This window comes from Calidris pugnax, unplaced genomic scaffold (genome assembly GCF_001431845.1).
Source record: "Calidris pugnax isolate Ruff unplaced genomic scaffold, ASM143184v1 scaffold25, whole genome shotgun sequence".
NCBI classification, from domain to species: Eukaryota; Metazoa; Chordata; class Aves; order Charadriiformes; family Scolopacidae; genus Calidris; species Calidris pugnax.
In genome coordinates this window covers 7,265,237-7,285,962 of record NW_015090805.1, presented here as the reverse complement: position 1 = coordinate 7,285,962, position 20,726 = coordinate 7,265,237, and the positions used below count along the sequence as shown (strand labels likewise).

Genomic DNA, 20,726 nt, shown 5'->3' with positions numbered 1-20,726 from the left:
GGACACGGGGGGGCCATGGCAAGTGTGGGGTACAGGCAGGGCAGCGCAAGGGGAGCAGGAGGAGGATGCCAGGGTGTCTGCCCCAGCTGGCTTCCCCTGCTGACCCCACACAGGCTGCCCTCGCACCCTGACACTCGCCTCCTCACTGCCCTGCACGCTGACACACACAAACACACCATGCCCTGCGTGTCCCCAGGTCCAGACAAGGGACCAAAGATGTGCAGGTAGGCACATACAGTGGCATTTTTAGAAACAACAGTAGTGTCAGCAAAATCCCCCGGGATTAGGGGTTGGTACGATGTAAGGTGAGGTCCATCTTCTAGTGACATTACAGCTTTTGGGGTGTAAGGAGGAGTGGGGTGCCATTTCCGGGGCAGCCCCTTGAACTCAACACAGACATCTCACTACAGGGGGCACTGGCTAAATCCTATCCATCACCTAAAAAAAAAAAAGAAAAAAGAAAAAAGAATCCTCAACAACCTAAAAACCTATTCTCCATTTGAGAAAACAGTGTCTGTAATCACCAGTTAGCCAAAGGCAACATTCATTAATGCCCACCTGGAACCTATAAAATTAATTTATTAGCTTTGCAAAGCAGCTGCCTTTCAACTCATTTAGAGGATGCTGGTGATGTGGGATAATGTGCCTTTGTGGCCCCATGGTCATGGCAGATCCACACCGGTGCATGGTGTGGCCCCTGAAGTATCCTGGAACTGGGAATCTCAACAGCCCACAGCAAACAGGGACAGGAATGGTCCCTCCTTGGCTGATGCTCCTCAGCTTTAGTGGGGGCTGTTGCTAGGATGGCTGCTAGAGAGAATTTAGATAGTGACTGAGGTATTGAAAAGAATGGAAGAAAACAGTATCTTGGTATTTTCTTGCATGCCTGCTTTCAGGAGCTTTATTTTACATTTTCGGTGGGGTGGGCGATGAAGACCATGTTTTCACTGCCCATAACTTTGCTGCATCCAAAAGAGAGAGCAAGCTGTCAACAAGAAGGGATTAATTCCCAGGCTGGACTTCAGCAGACTACACCGAAGGAGGGGGTGGGCAGTGCCGGCAACTGTCCTGAGCTGTGTCCATAGCCCTGGAAATCATCTGGCTTGGTTCTGGCCCAGCTCCTGCATGGCGCTGGAGGCTCAGTTTCTCTCCTCCAAGGCAGCAAAATTAAGTTTCACTTTGCTTCTGGGAAGCCTTGAGGCAGATCTGATACTTCTTGCTTTTTCAAGCACCTGCCGAGCACCCACATGACTTTCCCCTTTGAGACCTTTCAGTTGCATTTTAATGCCTGTCATGAGGCACAGTGTTTATAGGGCTTGGGAAAATTGAGAGGTTGAAGGGATAGCCCAAGTTCAGAGGAGGAGCTGGTAACAGTGTGGGATTGCTCCCCAGTGGTGGGGAAAACGTTTCCCAGGAGACCAGTGGCACCAGCCTGAGGCCAACCCCAGCCACCAGAATACCAGAATAAAAAGAAGTCATGTGCCTGGGTGTGTGATCTCATCCAAATCACAGAAAGGTGTCCCAAGAGTTTAACTGAACACTAGAACATTACCAGGAAAAGATGCTGCTGTAAGGATGAGCTATGGCTAATTTGGAAAACAGTGCACTGCTTGATAAACAAATTGATTAAATCTCATGGCAATGAAGAAGGATGAAATATAGGGTTAGGGCAGTGAAGACTTGCACCACACTCTACTTTAGGGCAGCCTGAGCACCCTGAAAGGTACTGCCTCAAGCCTGGAGAGGGTCCCAAAGGGAATGAGGGAGGAGGAGGAAGAGGATAGAAGGAGAGCATGCATGGTCAGTGACAGCAGATAGCTAACAGTCAGGCCCTGCTTCTTCCTGTGGGAGAAATTTGGGACGAAATTAGATCACATCACTTCCTGGACCAGCCTGCCTCTTCTCATGGCTGAATATGCAAAAAGGTGTTGGGAAACAGGATCATCACTTTGGTGATGATCTGGTGGCCATGCCCCTCCTTTGGGAGAGAAACAGGCAGGGGGAAGGAACTGCTGGGACATGAGGCAGGCTGGGCAACAGTGCCCAAGGAAGGCACTTTGAGGCAAGGATTAGCAGAAGCAGCCCCATTTCTTGTCATCTGCCCCCAAGGCAGGGCTCTCCACTGGCAGGAAGGACGATGGGCGATGGAGAGCACCTGAACTGTGCTAGGCAGCATCACCAAACCCACGCTGAAACAGGCAAGTGACTTTCCATGGGGAAGGCAGGAGCAGGTTATGGGGAGCAGCAGCTGGTGGGTGATGAGTCCCCTGCCACCACCCAGGCAGGTGAAGAGTAGGGTATCAACCCACCATCCCAAATGCAGCAGGGAGGTTACCAACCTGATAAGGGATGCCGTGACCACCTGGCAGGGAATAAACCCCTTCTGCAGGGGGACAAGGAATGAGTCTCCCTGCAACGCTGTAGAAACACCATTGTGTTTCTGGGGTTTGCTTTGTTCTTGTTGTATCACAGAGAATTGATATTCACAGTCATTTTCCTAAAACCAGCATGAGATCTGTGAACAGGATCCCACTGGCTAATGGTGAGGAAGGAAAATGCGAATACGGTGACTAACCCTTGCTTTCCCTCACCCCATAGCCTCCTTGCACCCCTGAGTGCTGGGGTAACCACCGGCAAAACTGCTCCAGTTGATGCAGTTCCAGAGGGGACTAAGCCATGGGGCTGGGCAAACCAAAACAAGGATTATTTTTAAGGTCCATGTGGGACCTCAGTTCCCCCACCATCACACCAGCAGGGCTCCAGTGCAGCCGAGAGGAGGATTATGTCTTTATTAGGCAAGAGCAGATTCTTTTTGTTTTAGAAGCATCTGTGTAACTTCTACTTGACTTTGGTGGGACCTCAGAGGGCATCTGACTGGGAGATTATTTTTTTTATATAACAAGGGCAATGTACAAAGGCTAGGCTCAAAGCTACAAAACCACTCCAGGAAAGAAGTTTCTTTGCCCTCCTGGATCTGTCAGTAGCCGCAGGTTTCATTTTCTTCAGTACAATGATGACATGAAGAGTGATGGGATCCCTCAGAAAGCAAAGGCAGGTTTTCTCTGGAAGGTGAGAATTTGCAGATCTCTTGAAACCATATTCCTGATAGAGGTGTGGAGGGAGGTCTTTTGTTTTTAAATCGGTCTCAGTGTTGCTTTAAGGCAAGAAATACTGAAATAGATATGGGGAGCAGAAAATATAGTTTATTCTTTCAATGAATCATTGCTCTTTCTTAGAGAGGTTGCTGCTATGGCTCTTGCCCATAAATAGATTAAGCCTAACTTATTTCTGTCCAGGAGATCATTATCTTTGGCACTTTCCCATATGTATCATGTTAATCCCTCAAAATCAGGGGAAACCACCAGAAAGTTATGCAAATCTTTGCTTGAGAGTTTTGCTGGGCTCCTGAGCAAGAAATGAAAGGGCTGCTCAGGGCAGCCCAGGGGGAGGGAGAAATAACTCAGAAGGTGCTTTTGGTCTTCTCTTGTCCTGCAGTGACCTGAGCTGGGGTCAGGTCATGGCAAGCTCCAGGTTGGTACAGCCTGCTCGCCTCTGCTTCCTTACAGCAGATCCACGGGGAGAGGAGAACAAATGGGGCTTCAAGCCCTTCTCCAGCTCCCTCCCCATCCCAAGAGTGAATTCCCACCAAATGGCTCTATTGCTAAAGGTGTCAGCCAGCCCCTTTGGGATGTGACCTCTAATTCAGCCCAAATGCTGTAGAAGTGACGTTGAATAACTTCGGTTTGGGGGTTATCCAAATCATCTTACAACGGATGGGCTTTCAGGAAAACCACAGCAGCGGCTTTCTGCAAACAAAGCTCAAGTCAGATAGTCAAAAATAAAAGTACTTGGAATCACACGTAACATTTAGCAAACCTGGCCAAGAGGGTGACACCCATACACTTGCTGATATTCCAAGCACATCCGAATCCTAAAAGCAAGGACATGGACCACCTGCTCCCCTACTTTTGCACAACCTGTGCTATTATGCAGCTACACAATAAAGGCTGACTTGGCTGCAGCAGCAGGAGCGATAGCACAGGTCAGAGCTGCAGCTGGCACGAATCAGCCAAGCTGCAGTGAAGTAAGCAGGCAGAGCTGTGTGGATTGACACCAGCTGGGGAAACGGGCTTGCCATTTGCAGCCTGCCAGTGAAATACAATTTAGACTGTAAAAAAACCACACTGTTAAATTAAAAATGTGCTGACACCTGCAGCACTTGGAAAGACACTGGATGGAGACACTCCTCACGCCCATAACAAGGTTAAATGCAATTCCCTTACTGATAAGCAATTCATAGATGCCGGCAGAGGCACAAAGGCTGGAGTGTTATATTTTTATGTTGATGATTCAGATGAGTCATCCCCAATCAGAAAGCGCTCATTGCTTTAATGACCGGAACAGGGGAAATTTATTTTAGCAGTGACCGATGCTGCGGTTTATTCTTCTGACCAGGCGCTGTGGGAAGGCTATACTATTAGATATGAATTCATATCCACTTCGAACTGCCTCTCCTGAGAGCAAGCTGTGGTTATCAGCTCCCGCAGTACCCGTGCTGTGCCTCCTACCCCTTTCCACTAGTAGCATTCCGGGTGATTTGCGATGCGGTGCCTGCGGGGAAACGACCAATTCCTATTCTCACCACCTTGCAGCGCATCTCTACTGTCCCTATCACTGGGTCCCCTGGGCACTGCTGCAAACGCACGTGGAAAGCAGCACGGTTACCTGACAATAAGCAGAACCTCATTTAAAAAAAAATAATCAAGATCACAGTCGTGCTCCATGGGTATATGGGGATGGCCATAAAATTCCTGGACACATTTCTACTGGCTAGCAATGTTACTTCACAATTGCCCCAGTCTTGCTGGGAAATGAGCACTTCCTGGGACAGGAGCACAATAATCATGTTAAATGGTCCCAGCTCAGTGCCGAGTATGCAGGTGGCCACAGCTCAATAGCCACCAGCAGCACTGCCTCTTGGCACCCAGCAGTAGGGCACATTGCTCACAAAATATTCAATCCCCTTTTTTAACAAATGGTGGCTTATTATTTTCCTCAAATGGGTAGAGTCTCATAAGTAAAAAACAGGATTATTTTTTTTCTTTACCCACCACACTCCCCTATAAACATTCAGCTGTGAAAAGATTTTTTTAAAAGATGCTGTTTACATGGGTAATAATCCCCCCAAATCTTCCCCTCACCCTGAAGCCAGCCCAAGGAGAGGAGGCCAAGTTTTGCCCCAAGCAGTGGTACAGGAGAGCAGGTCATGACGGAGCCATCACACTTCTTCTTTCCTGCTCCCAGGAGGAGAGAGCCTGCCTGTGTGGATTGCTGCTCCTGCCTCCACAGGTTAAAAAGCTGCATCAATGAAGGAGAAGAATAACTATCATGTGTTTCCTTGAGGAGCAGTGATACAGGCAGCTTTTTTTCTCTAAGGGATGCTTGGGCTGGTTTTTCCACTTTTCTCCAGCTTTGTTCTGTGCAGGGATAAATCAGAGGCCAAGTCTGCTCTGGAGCATCTTTCCCCTCATCCAAAGCTCTCTCAGGCATGTGTGCTGCCCTGGGTGCACTAACCATGGAGCTGCTGAGGCCCACCCAGAAGAGCCTGCAAGGTGCTGCCCTGGAAAGCAGATGGTACGGTTGACAACTCTTTGAGGATGCAAACAAATCCTTGTCCTTCGTTCCATACAGAGTTGCTGGAACCTGTCCATGCCACCACCAGCAAGTTAAATGCAAACAGCCAAAAATACATTGTACAAGAAGTTCAGTCCTACCTGGCCTGCGTTAGGTGTATCCTACAAATGCCCACTGGGCTGCACACATACCACCAGGATTTAGGCAGAGGAAGAATGGATGAGGCACTGGGTCCCAAGCTCAGACATATTCTCCCCAGGAGCACGTTTCCTGGCCCACTTCAGAGCACCCTGCAGCAGGTCTCCTCAGGAAGCCACTGAGCACGGCTGGGCACCTCCAGGGCTCGCCAGGAGCCAGGCAGCACTTACTTGGATCACTGTCTTGGTTGAGAGCACTAGAAGGCCCTGTTCTCTACCACTATGGAGGAAGGTGAGGAGGAGCATCATGAAGGTCTGCACTGCCTGTGCACAGCCAGAAGGAGTCATTCGCTCAAAAGTTTCTCCACACTTTTTCCCCAGGTGGTCTAAGGGGAGATTAAGTTTTCGTTTGCTGTCATGGTTTAGAAAAAGGTGAAGCTACATACATCTTTCGGAAGGAAGGATTGTCTTGTGCAAAGTACAGCTAAAATAGCCCTTCGGACTATTTTGAATGAGGATTTAAAGATGCTGTCTGAAGATCTCACTTAAACCAGGTGGAATTACATAAGCTATATTCTCATAAAAATAAAATATTTTGAGAAAAAAAGCCCATGAAAACTTTGGATCAGTGCAGTGAAAAAGCACCACAGACCCCTCTGCACTTTGATGAGGGTCATGCTAACACCAGTTAGTGAGTGTTAAATACTGTAAACTTTCTCCTCCTTTGCAGTACACAGAAGTCAAAAATCCTTGCCAGATTCCATTAAGAAATTAAAATGGCATTTTTCCAAAGAGAGCACACACACCTTAGAGATGCAGATTTTGGGATGTAGCAGGTACCAAGTGAGAGCATATGACTAAGCAGGATTCATTGCTCCACCCAACCACGTAAGGACAAGATAGTACCAAAAAAAAAAAAAAAAAAAATCAAACCACCCCTCTCTTGTGCAAAGTACAGCTAAAATAGCCCTTCGGACTATTTTGAATGAGGATTTAAAGATGCTGTCTGAAGATCTCACTTAAACCAGGTGGAATTACATAAGCTATATTCTCATAAAAATAAAATATTTTGAGAAAAAAAGCCCATGAAAACTTTGGATCAGTGCAGTGAAAAAGCACCACAGACCCCTCTGCACTTTGATGAGGGTCATGCTAACACCAGTTAGTGAGTGTTAAATACTGTAAACTTTCTCCTCCTTTGCAGTACACAGAAGTCAAAAATCCTTGCCAGATTCCATTAAGAAATTAAAATGGCATTTTTCCAAAGAGAGCACACACACCTTAGAGATGCAGATTTTGGGATGTAGCAGGTACCAAGTGAGAGCATATGACTAAGCAGGATTCATTGCTCCACCCAACCACGTAAGGACAAGATAGTAAAAAAAAAAAAAAAAAAAAAGAAATCAAACCAACCCTGCCCCCTGCTTATATTTAAGGTTATATCTGCAACTCACCGTGCAATGTCTACTACTGCTGCTGCAGCAGTAAGCCAGAGGCTGTCAGATATCGTGCAATGCCCATCACAACCTGAGCTTAGCTCCCAAAAGGACGCAGCATGTCTGTGCCACAGGAGAGCAGTCAGGGGTTTGTGCCCCCTTTCCCTACGACATGGCAGCACCCCCGGTTGAGCAAGGGGTATACCCACATGATGCTCCCCTTCACCACTCTGTCTTTCTGCAGTGCCCAGTTCCCCTGCCCTCACCATAGCCGGGGGGAAAATGTGGGCTGACAAACCACAGTCCCAACTCAATCAGATGGCAAAACTCAAAGGTTGGATTCACAAGGCACATCTAATCAAACTAGATCCCTAAGTACTGAAGAGCTGACAGGCATTAAACGATAAGATCTCCAAAAAACAAACCCCCATCCCAAGCCCCCCAAAATCTGCATAGGCAGTGGAGGGTTTGTACTTGCAATGACCCGTGAAGAGCCGCGACATCAGTCAGGAAGGGCTTTTGAAAGCCACCAGAGCATCACCACATTGTTGGAGGTTTATTCATCCTCCCATCATTTGAAGTATTGAAAGCTTTACAGGTGTGCATTGTTCTCCTTTAGTAGTATGTTGCTTAAGCAAAAATAATATTGAACCTTTGGCTTTTCTTCCACTGAATCCAACCTCCTCAGAAAACAGTTTATACCCATGTTTGATCAGCAGATCTCCCAATACACCAAGAAGGAGAGATGTTTTAGAGACCAATTTTGCTAGCAGTATTGCCAGAAGAAAGAAAGATCAAAGATTCCCTAATGGTAGAGAAGGAGCGAGCTGTCCAAATGTCCCCTCTAATCTCCCAGGAATTTGCATCAAATTGCTAGGTAAGGTTGGGAGAGGAGGGCTCTCCATGCACCAGGAAGGACGTTCTCAAAAATGCACCCATTCAGGAGAAGAGCCAGATCATGGGGGAAGGGAAACCTTGTATCCTGAGAAGCAAAAGTGAAAAAAACCTTTCCATTAATTTAGCTAAAATAATGAAAGCTATACACTCACTCTCTCGTCCGCGCGACCCAGAAGTTCCTGTGCCTGCACATCACGTATGGTCCAACCTTGCCTGCATTATGAGGGAAGTCCTTCAGAGGCAGCGCTAGTCCTGACTTCTGAAGAAGGTGCCTGTTTTACAGGGAGGCAGATGAGCTTTTCTCCAGAAGTAGCCTCACATATCTTCCTGCTGTGCTGTTTTTCCCCTCGAGCAAACACCAGACGCCAGCAGTATGAGAAAATTGCCACCCTTCAGAAACCTCTGAGATCCTTTGTGTTTCTGGTCCACTGACCCATGGCAGAGCGAGAGGGCCAGGGCTGCCCCTGGGACACGCTTTTTTCGGACGTGCAGCTACACCCCAGCAGCTTTAGCTGAAGCACTGGCACAGACAAGCACTGTCCTGAGCATCTCATCTCTCCTTACCCCCATTCTGCATGGATTTAACCAAGTTAGAGTGAATAAATTTTCTCCCAGTTCAGTGTAAGGAAAGTCAGACCTTGTGTATCACCTCGAGGGCACAGCCAGAGCTCTTTCAGTTGTTCCCAAAATACTTTCCCGAGCAGCAGAGGAGCCAGCAAGGACAAGGCAGTGCAGCAGGTCTCTTTATCACTGCACCCCAACAGCTCATCCAGCACAAAACCTGGCTGCCATCACCCCAGCGAGGGTCTGCACAAGAGAAACACGTTAACGCCTGCTCTCCAGTGCCCGTCCTGCCCTTCTCCACCTCGGGTGGGTGGTGGGCACAGCCTGACCCTCTGGCCATCCTGGGTCTGTGACCCATTGGCACCTCTCATGCCACAACTCCAGCTCCTTGTGATTTGGAAGTGGTGAGCAAGAAAACTGCCTGCTGCTCAATTCTTCTGCAGGTCAAGGAAGAAAGGCTTTCTGCATTTGTAAAGTAAAGCAGGCATCAAAGGGGAGCATAAACCACATCACTCACATTTTCTTCAACAGAAGTGATGCCACAGGGCCCTGTACATTAGATAGCTGCGTGGGCTATGCAGCAACTTGCTTGTAGCTTTATAAACTGAAGGGCAAGATCATTAGTACATGAGGTTAGTACACGAGGTTAGTACACACAGGATATCTTTCTTCTCTGATCACAACCAAGCAGAAGGAAACGAAATCTTGAGGCTTAGGAACAGAAAGTACAGAAAAGTCAGCCTAAGAGTGGTTTTACGCCACCCGGAGCCAGTGTTTTCTGCCAGGTTCTTCTTTGCTTGGACACACACGTTTCATGGGAGAAAAAGCAAAAGGGCATGAGCTGAGTCAGAGGATGTGAACATCAGACAGGGCGCTCGGCATCTGAAACACCTTGAAGCAAAGGTACAAGCTGTGATTATTTTCTTCCAGGAAACATTGACCAGCTCCTACATGCAAACAGCCGTAACTGATCGATTCCATTTAACCCAATGTTTTCAGTGGCCAGAGCACACGTTTAGGGACCACCAGTAGGAAACACCATGCCAAGCTAAGGAGCCTTTGCACAGCCTCAGCTACCAGCAGCCACAGCTACAGTAGGCACTCCCTGCACAGCACCACATGTTTTTAGACAATTCCCTATGCCTTGCTGAAATTGGAAACACCACTGATCTATGTGAATTAAGAACATATTAAAATGATCAAGGCATTTCCCTAACCAAAAACACGCATAGAAAAGCAAACACAGAGGTAGCACTGGGTAAGCATCACTCCAGTTGGGAGTTCCTGCTTTGTGGTGGTGCTGAGCCCGCTCATTCAGTATCACACAGCACTTCTGGACTGTAAAAGCATTGAAAAGACCACGACCACAGATTTTTGTAGGGCAGCATCACTGTTGCAGCTGGTGCTGGGTTCAGATCCACCCCATAGAGCATCTCACATCGCGCCTCTCCCTGCCGCACCTGAACCCCGCCTGCTGGGCTTTAGCAGACAGTCTCTGCTCAACTGGTTGACACGAAAATCCCATTTTTACCAAAAAATCAATAACTAATTCTCCTCCCTTTCAAATAAAATTGGCTCTTGTTTAATACCTACCTGGAGTCGGTGTCCCAAGCTGCCTGCAGACAGGATGAGTGCATGCCAGCGACGCGTGGGGGTTAGGAACTGGCTGTGCTGACCTGGGGGATGAGCAGCCTTGCCTGCAAGCATGAGGCTTAACTAGAGTTGTCTTGGGCTCCAGTTATGCAAATTCAGTTAATCAGCACTTAAATCCTTACCTCAGAGCAGGGCCTGCAACACCAAAGTGAGGAGGAACACAGCGAAACAAAGCTTAAAGCAGAGAGTCTCCTGCTGGGCTGCTCCGTTCTTCAGGGCAAGTCCTTCTCTTCTTTATCTATATCAGAATCGTGTGTTAACAGTAACTTCCTCACAGCAGGGACTTCGTCTCTCACTTACCTAGAAAACCTCTCACAGAGTTCAGGCGTGATGTAATTAAAGGCAATGATAATAATAATTAATTGATTTTGAAGTTACCATCCATCTTCAGCGTGTTTAATCAATGACAGAGACAGACCCTCCCAGAAGTGCCAGAGGCTGTAGCTCCACCTAATGATATTGCTAAAAGCCAACCTCAAATGCACGCTGGACAAGATTAATTGTGGTAGATAGGCTGTCAGCACTCCAGTCAAACTTTTATTGTCAGTCATCTGGAGACATGAGACCAAGGCTACTGAAAAAGGCAGAGCTGGAGAATATATCAATAAATTGTTCATGTGGTAAGTAGCCAAAGGCAGCGATGGGGAGAGTAATATTGAAGTGTAGCCCAAGAGTTTCATACCAGTCCACTGAAATAAACGCTTTGATGATTCACAATATCTATACTGCCAGCCAGAAAGCCCAGCCCCTCAGCATATTGTCCTATATTTTTTTTTGTGAGGGAGACAGAGATTTATCAGTCGTGCAAGTTCAGCAGAAGCTTCAGGAACCAGCTCTCTGAAGTTGGACTGAGGACTGGCTGACAGCTGTGATTGTGAAAAGCACACCCACACAACCTGAGGGCTTTCTGAGAGCCACGAAACATTTTTATTCTACACCACCAGCTCCCAGACTGGCCGGAAAGAAAGAACCTTCTTGTACTACCACCTCTGAAGAGGGGAACCGTTGGACAATAAAAGCTCTGTCCTTCTGTCACCATCTATAAAATTTCCACCTGTAAGAAGTTCTGGTAAAACTGTGTGTAGGGGGAGCAGAGATGTTGTGCCTCGGCAGTGCCTGTTGGCCGTGCCGGGATGCTGTGGGTCAGTGGGCAAGGAGCTGCCCCTGGCACCCTCCCCACCACGCTCACCAGCCCTGCCGCTCACCCAGCTCCTTCACTCTGCCCTCCTCTTCCTCACCTGGGAATTTTATACCTGTATTTATACTTATACGCACCTTTTAAGCGTGCACATGTGGACGTTTTCTCCACGCGCCGCATATTTTTGTTACTTTAGGCATTTCTTTTCCTCCCAGGCAAACAAGCCTTCCCAGTTTTTTTGAATTCCCTCCCACTCGAAACAATAGGCTGGACATGGAGTGAAACTGTCCCTCCTTAAATCAGGCTGCCACACATTCCTCTTGCTTTAAATAAGGGGCTATTGCTAAACTCATAATTTCCATTCTTTCTTGGTCAACAAGCAAGCCTGAAGCCCATGCTGGTTCTCAGTCAGGACTGGAAAAGCAACCTCTGGTGCCTGTACTTTTCCTGTTGCCTGCAATAAGCCCTACTCAGTCCAGAGGTGAAAGCATCACAAGCAGATGGTGAGGTGACCTTAATCCCAGTGTTTGTAGAAGGGTTGGGATTCACTACCAGGATGTTTTAAGAAACTACTCTACTCTTTTGCTTTTGCAGGTTCCTGGCTGAACCTACGCCTTCTCATTATTGAAAAGCAAACGTCCTCAGAGAATGGGTTGCTGTTTAATGAAAAGCTGATAGCTAAAAATACGGACAAAAACATTTTGGAAGACCCAAATTTACTATGGGAGAGCAGTACTCTACAAAAGGCATGAGTTTGGAAAAGCCATCGTAGCAGACGTACCAGCACTGTGAGTACATTTGAGCTCTATTAGCTTCCTGGAGAGCCATCCTGGGCAGCCTCATGCCACCTCCAGGCTCAGCCCACACTGCCCTTTGCAGACACATCCCAACCCAGCAAAGTCCAAGAACTCCTCCTTGCTGACTCCCAAATCCCTCTGTCACACGCAAATGAAGATGCTCAAGTGTGAGATGCCAAATGCTTCATCTTGCTAAAGTGAGATCCACGTGCCAAGCAGCAGGTCTGTTTTATTTATAAACTTGTATATAGTTATAACACACATTTTCCCCAAGCGGTGGCATTACTCGTCCATGCCATTCATAATGCAATGACTAACAGATTTACTAATTTTAAGCCTACTTTGTTTGTACCACACTAGGAAATGGAAAATGTGAATTCCTGTTGTTCAACTCTTGCACCAGATATAGTACGTTATTCCTTTTGTTTGGAAAGTTCAGTTTCCAAACACCATCCGTTACTCAAACTGTATTAATACAACAAATTCACCATCCAAATAGTTTCCAGTAGGTCTCACCAAGAGGATGTTGTTTTTCTTGTGTTACGGCTGGTGACACTCATGTCAAAAAGCTCCACTTGGCCTCACCTTTTATCCCCAGTCCTTTTAAAAAAAATAAGCAGGATTCTTCTCTGTTTTAATCACCAGTGATTTGCTACCTGCAAGCATCACGGAAGCTTTCTAGTCAGCCAGAACCACTGGAAACTGTCCAAATGTTTTAGAGTCTTAGTCTTGGGTGTTTTATGTGAACCAAAAGTATTTGGTTTGAGTATTGCAAACCATTGCAGGCTGAGTCCCCAAGCTGCCTGTCCCATTCTGCACCACCCAAATTGCTGCTCGACTGCTCTGGGAGGTCTTCCTCTGTGGTACATTAATGGGAAAAGGCAAAGTGATTTGGGATCCTGCCCAGTGAGTGTTTGGGAAGCACCACGCACCCCCCGATACACAGGGCAGAGCGAGCTGCTCTGGAGGCCGTGCCTTATGGGGTGCCTGTGGCCCCCCTGCTCCCAGTTCTGGCTGCAGGAGGCTCTCACCAGCTCAGACCCCACGCTCCCTCTGGAAGGCTTAGTACCATCACCCTGTGACCAAAGGCAGGTGGCCCCATGATTGTCCTTGTCGCTTTAGCGTTTCTCATCCTTCATAAAATCTAATAACACTTCTGATGGCAAATTAATTAAACATGTTGACAGCCAAGATTTAGTTGTTGGAGATGTGACAACCTCTTGAAAAAAGTCAAAGCGTACCCTAAAGTAAAGCTTTCTAGGACAAAGAAGTAGCATGAAGATTATAATTTTGCTTACTCTATCATACCTAATTTCATCCTGCACTACATCTCAAGTTCAAAATTAACCACTTTCCACAGAAGAGAAAAATGTTCCCATGGTTTGTTTTCTTTTGAATCTCATCCAAAAACTCATGCACACAATTATTTCAATAGGTGTTCATGATCTGAATGTTGCTGCATCATACTAGTGAATAAACTAAAGCATCGAAATTCCTTGAAAGTATCAAGAAACAAAATTTAAATTGATGCAGTCACTCTAATAAAAATGACAGAGCGAGTACCTATCTTGCAGATGGAAAAACAACCAAGATATCAACCCTTTCCTTTTTAATTAAAGCTGTGACATCCAAACCCTCAAGTTGGAGCGGGGTGCCCTTTGGCCAGGTGCCCTGCGAATGCATCCCCACAGCTCCCTCCCCAACACACAGCCAACAAAATCAGTGATGCTCCCCATCCTTTGCACCTCGTCACCTGATGCCCCACAAGACACTCTGCTCCTGCGCGTGAGTCCCTCCCCTCCATAAAATACGTCCCTGGTGAACAGGGGCTGCCCAGACCTCCCCTGTTCCTGCGGTGGCAGCAGTACAAGTGGGTCTCAGCAGAGGTGGCTTTGTCTCTGTGAGCAACCTAATGGTTGCTGAAGGGCAGATTCATGGCCAGGGAAACCTGTTTTGCCTCCACCCTCCTCTCCAGCGTATGCAGTACTTTGGATGGGAAGGACTGGAGAGGTTCTGCCAGGACTTCCAGTCCCTGATGCTCAGGAGAGCCCCACGCCTGCCTGCTTCTGCCAGATCCAGAGGCCACTGTGCCACCACTTCTGCCATGGGCTGCTCCCAGGCAGCACCACACAGCACTGCAGGAACTCACAGCAGCATCCTCACTGACAAGAGGAGCCTCCGTACTCAGAGGGAAAAACTGATGGCTATGAGTTTTCATATGCTTGGTCAAAGGCAGTTTTTGTTATTTTTGTAGGTTTTGGAAGTAAAGTTAGGTTTTGTGTTAGTTTTGGTTTGGTTTGTTGTTTTGTTTTGTTTTTTAAATAAAGATCAATGTCAAATCACCTTGCAAACATTTACACATGTAGGAAAAAGCATCACACACACACCCTCTGCCCCCCCCAAAAAAAACCCCAGTTGGAAAAGCCCTCACAACCAAAAAAACAGAATAAGGTATGTGCCAGGTGAAGTAACAGCACAAGTCACTAAGCAGACATTGCAGTAGTACAAAATTCATATTTTAGCCTACTTCTAAGGTCACCTTTCTGTATGTTTTTTTTCTAAAACTAAACCAGTGGATATCAGGAAGGAAAAGGTCATCTGCTTAGGGTAATGATATTAAGGCCAAGACCAAATACAAGCACTGATGAGGTTGCAGATGCCCACACTGCAATACCCCACATCTAAGATTGCTGGTGATGGCAAAAGAATTTCACCTTTTAACATCTTCTACCACAGGCTAGGTCAAGTTGGTGTATGTTAATCCCAATGCTGAGGCAACACAGTCCCAAGAGCTGCTGCAATTATGCCCAAGTGCTTTTCTGTGACTTAGTCCTCCTGTTTAGAGGTTTCCTTTCTGCTGCATGGCCATCAGAGAATCATAGAATGGTTTGGGTTGGAAGGTATCTTAAAGATCTTCGAGTTCCAACCCCCTGCCATGGCCAGGGACATCTCCTACCAGATCAGGTTGCTCAAAGCGCCATCCAGCCTGGCCCTGAACACCTCCAGGGATGGGGCATCCACAACTTCTCTGGGCAAGCTGTTCTAGTGTCTCACCACCCTCATAGTGAAAAATTTCTTCCTGATATCTAATATAAATCTACCCTCTTCCAGTTTGAGGCCATTACCCCTTGTCCCATCACCACACGCCCTTGTAAAAAGTCCCTCTACAGCTTTCTTGTAGGTGCCCTTCAGATACCGGAAGGCTGATACAACATCTCCCCAGAGCCTTCTTTTCTCTAGGCTGAACAACCATCAGATTTTACAGATTATAACAGTTTTTCACCTGGATTTAATTTCTGAGTTTCTGCATTCAGCACAGGCTCAGTGAGAGCTACCTTGCTGCCAGTAGGCAGGACACCCAGCCAAATAGAGGTCACAGCAAGGCAAAAGCAACTGCCGACCAAGGAGACATGGCACAACCAAGCTTTCCGAACAGAGACAATCCTTTTGCCCTCTTTGTACAAGAGGAACCCCAGGGAGGACACCAGGCAGTTGAGTACCCCCAAGCAACAGCAAGGACCCCTGACACCACACTTGTACAGATTGGTCCAGTAGTCTGAAAAACACAAAAATTGATGGTTTGTGGTTGTTTGTTTTTGTTTTTTTCCAAAGCCCTGACTGAGCTGGGTGCCTATGCCACCTGCCACAAGGCTTGTCTCCTTCACCTAAAGGACAGCCCTCGGGCACCGGACAGCTTGCAGACAGCTAGAACACCTAATACCAGCCAGATGCGTCAAACCGAAGCTTCTGTTTCTTTCCAGGTGGGTCAGAATTTACCTACCTGCCTAAAGAGCAATCACCCAACAAAGCAAGCTGCATTCAGAGTGCAAATAATTGGAGGGATTTTTCCAGCTAAAAATGGGAAAAAGCGCTACCCCTCCCTCTTCCCAACTCCACCCAGAGCAAACCGAACACAAAAGCCTTCTGTTCAGTTTTCGAAGTAAAAATCCCCTGGCATTTCAGTTTGTTTGATAATATGCCGTTAACTGAGGTTAAAACTGTGGAAATATGTTGATTTGGAACACAAAGACTCCAAGCATGTGTCTATCACCATTTCTGTGGTTCCACATGCATAGGGACATCTCTTCTGCTCCATTCTATGTACAAACAAGTAACTATAAAGAAAAGAAAAAAAAAGAAACAAAGATACAGGGTAATTCCCATTAAGATGCTCCCAGTACACTCCTTCACCTGGCAGTCAGGAATTGCAGCTGAAGGTGAAAAGGAGGCAAGAAGTTCTGCGGCTCTAACTCTGACCCTTTGAAGTGCTAAGAAACAAAGGAAATGGATTTTCCCTAGTTGGAAAAATATTTGGGTGAAATTATCCAGATATCTTTTTAATTCCATTTTTAATGGTCACAGAACTGGATTGCACGGGTGGGAAGAACAGGAAGCTTTGCAGCTCCAAATTTGCAAGTTACAATTAAAAGGTTTTCAAGCAGTTCAGTGCAGCTTTCACTACCAGAAAAAAACTTTTGTCAGCAGCTGTGAGTGTGGCTTCTAGTTGTAAGAGCTTGATGCCTGCTGGGTTAAAAGTGCTAGCTGGGGAATCTGAACCTGCCAGGCACCTGGCAAAACGTACAGACTCTGCCCCTCCCTCCCTCCCACCTCCCCAAGGGGAAAGTTATGTGCTTACTTAGGAGAGAATGGAAAAAGAGAATTTGTGAGCAGCTGTTTGTGCTTGAGGAGCCATCTGCCACACCACGTAGAGCTTTGACGCCCGTTTTAGGACACACAACATGGGTGTCTGATTTGTTGATAAAGTAAATGATCACAAGGGGCTGGATGCTCACACGCTCGCAGGTTTGGACTTCACCCAAATGCAAAAGGCTGGCCAAAGATGAAGCCAGCTCATTGTGGCACCAAGACGGCTAGTGTGGACACGATTCAACTGCAGAGGAGCTCAGGTGTTTAGTGCAGTCTGTTTTCTGATTTGTTTATGGGCCTCTGGTAATACCTAGAAATACTGCCGGGTTGGACAGACTGGGACACAGCGCTTGAAAAGAATTAGGACCTCTGTGAATAGACCTTGTACACACATCAAGAAGTCACCCTACACTTTCTACCAAAGTGCTTTAAAAGCACTTTAAAAGCTTCATCACTGCAATGTATCATTTTTACCTGTAATAGACATCTTCAAACCAGTTGCTCGACAAGCAGAAGGACGAAGGAAACTTGCTTTTTTATGAATTACCCACTCTACAGTTGGGTTATTTTGGTGCTCCAAAAGAAACCCTATAAACTGGCAGTAGCGTTCCTGGAAAGCAGGATGTTTCTGGTATCTGTTTCCCTCCCTCCTTTTGCTTCCCAGCTCCACTGGGAGCTTGCACCCTCCCTCTTACCAGTGATCTTCTGGTCTCTGATAAAGTAAAGGCCTCTTTATTCCTTTGCCCTCAGAGGCATTAGCAGACATCTCTCCTGCATCTGGCTATTTATCATCTTCTCATGGAAGTCTCATGTACCTGGAGAGACGTCACGATTACCTGCAGTGCAAGCTCTCCACGTGGTTTCTGTCTGAAGCCCTCTTTGTGGAATTTGTTTGTGGAGTTGGTGCAGAATTTGCTGCACCATCTGGCAGCATGTAATCAAGCGGAGCACGGGGAAATTGAGACGTTTGGAAGCAAAATAGCTAGCATCTGCAGATAGCAGGCAGCCTCGTAGCCAGCCAAGCTGTGGTGTCATGGGCAGAAGTCTGCCATTTCCAGATCCTCAGCTGACATTGCAGAACCACCCAGCCTGGAAGCACTTGTTTTCATGACGACTGGGGACCGTGCTGCTGTTCAGATGGACTACCAGTAGCAAGATGGCAACCTTCTCACTTCCCACTCACCCTGGGCAATAGGTGACAGCTCCGCCAGCAAGTCCCCGGGTTGTAACGAGTTGCCCTGTGAGCAGCAGAACAAATGTGTCTCTTCAGTGTGGTTCCTTCTCTGCCAGCAGCCAGCATCTCTGCAGACGCAGAAGCAACGCGGGGTGACTCAGCTGGCCAAGAGAAGGCACCTCCTGCCAAGGAAATGGCATCGCTGCATCGGCTGCCTGCGCCCTCCCTCTTACCGCTCACCACCGCCTTGTGCCACCCAGCCTGCAGAGGTGGCATAACTTCCCAGAATTTACATCAATTCTCATCTGCCCCAGGGCTTGAAGAAATTGATTTCCAGTAGGACTTCATTTTTCAAGTGTTCTCTTAAATACCTCTGAGAGCTGCCTCCACTCCAGGGAGCTTAGAGCCAAGCCGTAAACTGGGGCTGTTTCTATTGACACCTCGCTCACGCCCAACGACTACTTCTTTCTGGCCCCCTCAGTGTCTTCTCTCACACACCTGGGTGTCTGGTCCTCTTTGCTTACACTGTAGCTCAAAGTTGCTTGAGACAGAGACCTTCTGGAGTCTGATGTTTGCAAAGCACATGTGTCACCATGAACTTTGGTGAGCAACAATTAAATGTATCTTTTAACCCAAGCAGTTCTTCTTCCCTCCTCACAGCCCACACATTTGCCACAGCCTTCAGCAACCCTGATATCTGATGAGCAACATACCCCTAAAACCACACAGCAACACCTTGCTTCCATATTGACACTCTCTGATATGGAAACTGGGCTATGTGTAAAATGAGTCCCAACATGGCTCTGGCAATGTGTTGGATGTATAAAGGAGGTAAAGGCAGAGAGATCAAGTACAGAGCAGTAAACCTTTGGGATCAGAAGGAAGTTCCAGGACACGTGGATGAGTGAACTCGTTGCCACGCTCTATGGAGAAGAAAGGTTGGGTACCACTACCAACCAGCACAACACTCTCCCAAAATGGTGTTGGTTCCATCTCCGGCTGGTTCCACAGGCTGACAAAGCATGGAAAGTTCCTGCTAAATGTCTCTCCCACACAATACAATTTGGCAGAGAGATTAACAGCATAATGTACTGCACCTTCTTTTTAATCTCATGTAAAAATTTTGACTGCTAAACCACTCTCCTTAATCAGCAGTTGCCATTAGAACTGCTCCTCAACGATTACGTGCTGGAACACCGTACTGTGCTCGGGAAGCTTTTTGACCTACCTTTAGTATGGCAGCATCAGCCTATAATTAAGCTTGTGTCAAAGTTTCCATTCTATAAAGGTGCCCTGGAAGGAGAGAGTATTCAGAGCTGAAGATACCTAGGAAACTCATGGTTACACATCAAATTTCTTGGGGCTTTTGTTAGTATTTTTTTTTAATATTTTTTAAAAATAAATTGTTTGGTCTGAGACTTCAAACTGAATACCTAGCTGTGACTCACCCAAATGAGTTTGAGACTTTAGTGTCAGGTACAACAGCCCCCTGTGCCTTCTTGAAGATTTCCCACAGCATAAACTGCATTATTTTCATGAGCCTGAAGTTTTTCGTGCTGCTTTTCCTTGAGAGATCTAAGGCAGTAAAAGTCTTCACTCACACTACTCGTCCTCCAGTATAATTAGATTAGCTTTTCCCTGCTTATTGTGAATACACTGTGTCTAAGTGGACTTCCTTATTGTGCAGCAACACTGGTCCTTCAGATGATGAGCTCAGGTCTATAGTAAAGAACATGAGTGTATGAATACCTGCTTTTAGACTGAATTGCGTTTTCTCCTTAAAGCATAAATCCTTAGCTTCAAAAATAATCTAAGAAATTATATTCGCTCATACTTTTAAAAATAATACCACAGTTGTGCTTGGCTGAACCTTGAAAGACAGATATTCTGGTCAGCAGCACCAGGACGGGTAAGGTCATTAGACCTCTCCATGTGGTTAAAGTGGTGAAGGAAGGTCAGTGAAATACAGATGTGCAACTGGAGCATAAGAAAGTAGTTTACTCCCTATGAGCCTCAAAAATTAGGAGAAGGGAAGGGAGTTGAGAGCTACCTCGTGCTGCATGAAGAACCTGGTGATGTGGAACATGTGTTTTGGGAGAGGAAGGTGATGTGCCAGGGGCCCAGGTCCAGCTGCTGGATCAGAGCTACTATTACGAAGAGGATCAGTGTGATTGTCCCCTATAGCAATAGTATTGCCAGTGGGTACAAAGGACCTGGAGGACAGCTGTGTCCACCGTAAGGAGACATATGTGGGGGCACTGAGGAATGGTGGCAGAGGAAGTCTGAGCTGAGCTTGCTCCAATGTCCATGTCAAACTCCTCCTGTTTTGGTTCTTTCTTACACCTGGACTCCTCATCTCAGCCTCAGGAATCCTTTGTCTCTCCTTTTCCTAACGCAGACCTGGCACAAGCCAAGGAGCCAGTGCAAGCACCGAGCTGCATCACACTCCAAGCTGTGAGGTGACCCTCTCGTGACCAAGAACAACAACTACAGTTGCTGGTGGTCATCCCGGTTAGGACACAGGCAGTAGTGAGTGACAGATGCCAGTGCGTGACCTGAGATGCTTGACACTTGGCCACCCCACTGACTAGCCCAGACAGGGGAAATGATGGTGGCAGAGTCCCAGGAGTGGAGTGGTAAGACCATGTT

General features: G+C 47.0%; 1 protein-coding gene across 2 annotated transcripts in view; it reads right to left on the bottom strand.

Moving 5' to 3' along the window:
* KCNE1 (potassium channel, voltage gated subfamily E regulatory beta subunit 1) overlaps window positions 1-11,648 on the bottom strand; it is a 31,000-nt gene extending 19,352 nt beyond the window's left edge. Inside the window, exons 1-3 of one of the 2 annotated variants that reach the window (XM_014937989.1) lie at window positions 11,597-11,648; window positions 10,262-10,559; window positions 8,257-8,376 (exon numbers count right to left, since the gene is read on the bottom strand). In XM_014937989.1, the coding sequence (XP_014793475.1) occupies window positions 8,257-8,376; window positions 10,262-10,305 (164 nt within the window). In that variant the 5' untranslated portion in view covers window positions 10,306-10,559; window positions 11,597-11,648. The remainder of the gene's footprint in view (window positions 1-8,256; window positions 8,377-10,261; window positions 10,560-11,596) is intronic. The other variant, XM_014937990.1, reaches the window with a different exon arrangement.
* Between the last annotated feature and the right edge of the window lie 9,078 nt (window positions 11,649-20,726).